Source organism: Triticum aestivum, chromosome 5D (genome assembly GCF_018294505.1).
Source record: "Triticum aestivum cultivar Chinese Spring chromosome 5D, IWGSC CS RefSeq v2.1, whole genome shotgun sequence".
NCBI classification, from domain to species: Eukaryota; Viridiplantae; Streptophyta; class Magnoliopsida; order Poales; family Poaceae; genus Triticum; species Triticum aestivum.
This window is the reverse complement of record NC_057808.1, coordinates 439,778,401-439,784,368: the sequence shown is the minus strand read 5'-3', so window position 1 is coordinate 439,784,368 and position 5,968 is coordinate 439,778,401. Positions and strand designations below refer to the sequence as shown.

The following is a 5,968-nucleotide window of genomic DNA, read 5'->3' as shown; positions in this document are numbered from 1 at the left end:
TTCCATCCCTTCTCATGTATATATCTGGTAGATCATGGATATTGAGGATTCTGGCCTTTGGGTAGTTTTACATACTTGTTTGGGACTAAAGGCTGCTGCTGCTGCTGCTGCTGTTGTTGTTGTTGTTGTTGCGAGTAACAGGGTAAACAATTGTTCAGGTAATCAAACGATATCACACCAAGGCTACAGAATTTAGCACTGAGGCACCCGTGGAGTAATCTAGAATCCATAATGCAGATATTATCACTGTAGAGATCAGAGGGAATCTTGCATACTACAGACATGATCATTGTAGAGAACAGGTAATCTGGCAGTTCTAACAGCACATGAACATAGTGGTAGCCGTCAAACTGGGCTATTTCTTAAAACTCCGCAGAAAGGAACAGCTGCTGCAGATCAAGAAATGAAGAAACCGACCGGCAGATGGGTAATAGACATGGGCTTATCTCGATGCATAATCAATACAGAGATAATAATTTCTCAGACTAATCAGCTGGTAGTATTTCTTGGGGTTGAGAGGTCGATGCGCCAGCAGCTGCAGCTTCTTCTTCATGTGATCTTAAGCGCCTGAAGCGTGCTGGATACTGGATTCCATATATCTGGTAGATCACATATTCACATAGTTATAATATCTCTAAAACTTCATGTATAAGCAAATAAGCAACAGAGCTTGAAATGCTGACGGTGCAGAAAATTAAAATTGAAATACAAAATAGAAATGGTCTCCATCACCACAAGCATCATCATTCAAACAGTGGCTTTAATACTGGCAGTACTGACCTGTGAAGTCGACGGAGTGGCATCGCCGTTTATTTCTCCACTTGAAAGCTCTGTCCTCTGCAGCCTCTCAGGCAAGGTCTCCATCCCCATGCACGACAGCAGCAGCCACACATACGTGAGCAGCTCCTCACCGGTGCCCAAACTCTTGGCATGTAGGTACCCACGGCCTCTACTTGCAGAGAAGCAGAGCATCTCCACCCACACGCCTTCAATAACTCCCCACATCTTGTTGTCATCACCTAGATCCAACAACGCTTTAGCAAGCTTCCATGCATCATGGATAAATTGCGTAGTTGGATATATCTCTGCATCCGGCGGCAATTCTGTGCATTCAGAAACCTCTCTGCATTCTGTGGGCTGCACCCTGGAGATTATTATCTGCACGAGTTCTCTTTCGATCTTCTCAAGCCATTCCTTTTCAGCCTTGAAGATCTCTTTGGACAGGCCGTTTCTAACCTTCCAGCAAAGTGAGCCTTTGCTGCTGACGATCCACTTCGACACGCCCTTGAGAACCTTCCATGGAAGTGAATCTTCGCTACTGAAAATGTCTTTCAGCCATTGCTTTTCTTCCGTCAGGATGTCTTTAAGCCATTGCTTTTCTCCTTTTAGGATGTCCATGAGCCATGGACTTTTGGCCTTGAAAATCTTCTTGAGCGATGGCTTCTCATCCATGAGGATCTCCTCAACTTCAGCATTAGCGGTCATAAAAAGATGTCTTCTGGTGCCGGCCAGTAGCATCTCAGGATTGACAAACAGTAGATATATCATGTAATTGGACATTTCCCTGCACCGGATGGCTCTTTTGTGATGAGGAGATCCTTCACACCAAACAGCACACCCATGGCCATCACCAGATGCATCTTGAATACATTGAGCAGTGGCACACCGGTGATCTGCTGATGCTCCCATGAAGTAGAAGCAGAAATCCGTGGCGATGTGCCAGAGAAGGATGCTCTCGTCGAATGGCCTCCTTATGCTGCAACCGAGGTCTTGCTCGCACTTGTTGGCCTGAAGTGTCCATAGGCCTCTGCGGTCATTGAACTTCCAATAACTGTCAACATCCTTCATTTGATCTTCCCACCCGTTCTTCACATACTTAAGAACCAACTCTGTAATGGCAAAAGATGTGTCGCAGGGCTTCATGGACCAATGTTGGTCAAGAAAGTCCTTGCAATTGAAGAAGTTCACGATGCACATCTTCTTGATGTGCCTTTTGTTGCGAGCAAAGAATCCTACCAGTGTATATTGGCCTACAAAGCTAGTTTCCAGTACCTCATTACTCGGAGCACTTACTAGGCTACCAATAAGGCCAGCAACCAGAGATTCCAAATTGAATTTCACTTGACCCTTTGCAATACTTTCTCTCATCAAAGAAATACTGAAAAACTCCAGCACGGCTGTACAGTAGAATAAGGCATATGTAACCTTGACATCGTCAGCATTATAAGCTTCACTGTGACTATTGTGGAAGAGGCCGATGGCAGCCCATGGCAGAAGCAGAGCTGAAACCCGTAACCAGCTAGAAAGAAGCCCCAAGATACTTACGTTTACCTTGCTTCTTTCATCCCATAAGATGAACATCTTTCTTTTAGTGTAGAGAAGATCAAATGCTCCAAATAGTTTATTTTGCAACAAAGCATATGCTTGTTTTCCCTCGAGCACCCAGAAGGATTTTAGGATACAAACTCGATCTGAATACGGTGATGCATGGTCCAGAAATAGCTTATAGGCCCCAAGGTCCATATTATAGTCATCAAGTCGGCTTCTTTGTTCCCTTTCTTGGTTTCCGAGGCTTCTCATTTTTACATTTATTTGGTTTAGGCCACTTCTCCATATGTTTGATGTCTGAGGGTGGCTGTCAGACTCAAGATCCATCACAGCAGCTTCTCCTTGTGCTCCAGGTTGATGATCGGCCTCAAGGTCCACTGCTTCATCTTCTCCTTGTGCTTGAGGCACATGGGTGTCAGCCTGAAGGTGAACTCCATCACTTTCTTGTGCTTGACGATGAGGGTTGGTCTGGACAAAAGCCCTTGCCATTTCCACATAGTCTTCAAGCGAGTTTATCCTGCTTTCTCTGTTTGTGGTCCTCCTCGGAGCAGGGCTGACTAGACTGTTAATGCTAGCGCTCTTGAGAGCCCAGGGCTTCTCTATGCATTTGAGGATCCCGGGGACAAAGAACAAGATTGCTGCCTGCAACAACCTCTTGTCGCCGCCTTGCCACGATTTGCAGAACACGTAGATGGCTACGGTGATCTGGGACACGGCCGTGACGACATGCCGTGTCCATAGCTCGTTGTCTTCAATGTTGTACGCACTTATGCAGTCCTGTCCACCGAGGTGTGCCAGGAGAACCGGCGCCCACACCACCTCCAGGATGCTATTGCCCTGCCCAGAGCTACAATCTTGCCTCCTCTGGCGTCCGAAAAGGATGGCAAGGGCGTATATTGCCAGAGCATCGCTGCCTAGGTACGCAAGCCATATTATGGATCTGAACCAGGAAGGGATAGCATGCTTACGGTGGGCAGCAGAGAGGAAGAGGAGCCACTGAACGAAGAGGCTGCCCAGGACGAGGACACGCAGTTGCCACTCCTCCCACCATTGCACAGCACCTGAGATACCCATCTCTGGCTTTTGCCTGCTGTCCACGGCTTCCACTCAGTCATCGGTTGAAGAGAGCTCCATCTCCATCTTATTGGAAGTAGAGGAGAGGTACTGGTGAAGACCGGTGAGGAAAAGGATGCGCAGCTGCCTGCCGCTCAATTCACACAGACAATTGGGCAGTCTTGATGGCTTGAAGAACTATTGGATGGTCTGGATGGATTAGAGAAAGCTAAGCTTTCCGTTGGGCCTTCATGGCCAGACACGCCCCTACCATTTAGCAACCTCAAGTCGTCGGAAGTCGTCTTCTTACTGTTCATCAACGCGTGGGATGCAGACGGACGTGTCCGTGAAGCAAAAAATTGCACCAATTCTCGTTACTTTAAATAATCATGTTAGCTGAATTTTTCTGTTTGCCGACATGCGGACGTCCGCTTACATCCCTATCAACACGGCTCCTCTGAAGTCAATAATAAATCCATAACTCCATCATTTCTTTTTGCCATCCCTGAATCATATACTAGATGAATACTCCTAATAATGTGCTACTCCTACTCCTACATACTCAATTACGCCCAGTGCAGCTCATCAATCAAACCTTCCCTTTAAATTAGCTCTTCCCGTCCTAGTACAGTATGCACTCACCGGTGAGAGAATCCAAATCTCGAACTCGAACAACTCTGTTGAGTGTTGGTGATGAAAGAAGCATATATGCTCTACAATTCCCGTCCTATAATCGAGGTCAAGCACCCCGGGAGTTCTCATTAGCTGGCTAATTCGTCCAGCTAGGTACGTATCAGGAGTTCAGGACGCAGTGGGACGGAATGGGAATAAACGCAAGCACCTGGCGGGCGGGTGAAGGCTGGCCGGACTGGATCCTGGCGCTCGTCCCAGCTTCCAGCCAACGGAGGAGGCCTCTAGCTTTAAGACGAGGTTGATGAAGTGATCCGGCTCGTCGTAATCGCCCGGCGGCTGGACGTCGACGAGACCATCTCCTCGCCCACTCCGCCGCCTGGAGTTTCGCGCGCCGTCAGGTCCACTGGCTCCCCATGCCCTGGTTGCACGACGGTGGCGTCTCGTCTCCACGCCACCGCCAGCACGGCCGACGAGTCTGTCTGGTGCCTGCGTACGAGCGCGCGGCCGCGCCGGTAATGAGGTGACGGTGAGCTCGGCTGTTGTGAACGGATTGTTGGATTCTCACTTGAACAGGATTGGCATCGGAGCAGCAGAGGAGAGGGCAGTGGGCTGTAGTTGCTGTAGGGCCGAAGTCGATGGGCCTGACAGGTTGATTTTGCCAAGCCCAGTGTGAGGAACTAAGACCCAGTTCTTTTGCCAGAATCCCAGAATCCCAAATTCTGACAAAACAACTGGGTTTTTAAGCTGGGTAGGGGTCGGATTCTGGAAGAATCCTCAGATTCTAGCAAACGAACTGGGCATTTCCTATTTGCCGCCACAGGCATTAGTTAATGTGCATTTTTGTTAACTGGCGCCTGTGGCGTCCGTAAATGGGCTGGCCCATCTAGGCGCAGGTTGACTATATCTTTTATGATAATTCTATGAACTATTTTGAATATTGATGAACTTTTTTTAGATTTGAAAAGTCTTTTTTTTCAGATTTATGAACTTTTTTGAAAATGGATGAACTTTTTTTAGGTTTATGAACTTTTCTTCAGTTCGATGAACTTTTCGTAGAATACAGGAACTTTTTTGAATTTCTATGAACTTTTTACAAATTTAATGAACTTTTTAAAAATTTAGTGAACTTTTTTTTCAATTTGAATGAACTTGTTTTTAAATTGATGAACTTTTTTCTAAATTGATGAACCTTTTTTAAAGACATTAACTTATTTCAAATGGTTGAACCTTTTTTTTTCTTTAAATCTGTGAACCTTTTGTGATTTCATATTTCTATTTTCATAACAAAAATTATCAAAAAAAAAAACCAGGCAACACGCTAGTGGGCCGGCCCATGCTAGCAACACTGCAGGCGCCGGATCGTTAACGGGCGCCTGCAGCGCTGCATAGATTCTAGCAAAAGAACTGGGCCTAAGTGGGTACGCGGCCGTTTTTGGGGAAAAAGGTGAGCACACACCCCCATTGTGTCTGCCAAGTGCCAATAGACCTGGCCTGCGGAGCTTTTGTAAAGACAAAATGGACCGATAGATCATGGATGCACATTTTTCGACCAAGGATGGATTCTATTAGTTTAAAATGAAGTATCAAAAGGATACTAGCACAATAAGCAGACATCTGGCCTCTACATAAACAACACGTGTTAAAATTAGGCTTTTGCCCGGAACTCGAGACTGGGTGCTTGAGTAGCACCTTCACTAAAAATAACTAGAGAATTGCATCACCAATAGTTCGAAGGACGATTACTTGCCAGGACTAGGACATACAAATCACGCAATGCTCGCCGTGTTCAAGAGATTCGTGCTCGTCTTGATGGCTCGATAGGTATGGTCTGTTCTAGTGCCGGATCCGCAAGGCCAGTATCAAGGCGACGATTTACACGGACTATCTGACTCGCCATGCCTCAGTGGAAGCGTTGGCATGCTGTGAAGCACTGTCTTTGGCGCTGGACGTAAAT

General features: G+C 46.6%; 1 protein-coding gene across 2 annotated transcripts; it reads right to left on the bottom strand.

Moving 5' to 3' along the window:
* Positions 1-289: 289 nt before the first annotated feature.
* On the bottom strand, positions 290-4,587 carry LOC123122515 (uncharacterized). Of its 2 annotated transcripts, none has more exons than XR_006460245.1 (2): positions 4,223-4,587; positions 290-599 (listed from the first exon to the last, which is right to left on the bottom strand). XR_006460245.1 is itself a non-coding variant. In XM_044542712.1 (2 exons), exons 1-2 carry the CDS (start codon positions 3,400-3,402, stop codon positions 486-488), a joined length of 2,736 nt encoding a protein of 911 aa, XP_044398647.1. In that variant the 5' UTR covers positions 3,403-4,208; the 3' UTR covers positions 290-485. The 2 variants fall into 2 exon arrangements, 1 of the variants encoding a protein (XP_044398647.1); XM_044542712.1 differs by lacking the exon at positions 4,223-4,587 and adding an exon at positions 781-4,208.
* Between the last annotated feature and the right edge of the window lie 1,381 nt (positions 4,588-5,968).

What these genes read in the sequence shown, in the direction of transcription:
- LOC123122515 (XM_044542712.1), bottom strand. Translation starts at nt 3,402, where the DNA reads ATGGGTATCTCAGGTGCTGTGCAATGGTGGGAGGAGTGGCAACTGCGT. An exon ending in CCACTCCGTCGACTTCACAG is followed by an intron (nt 600 to 780) that starts GTCAGTACTGCC and finishes GTGATCTACCAG; the next exon opens with ATATATGGAATCCAGTATCC.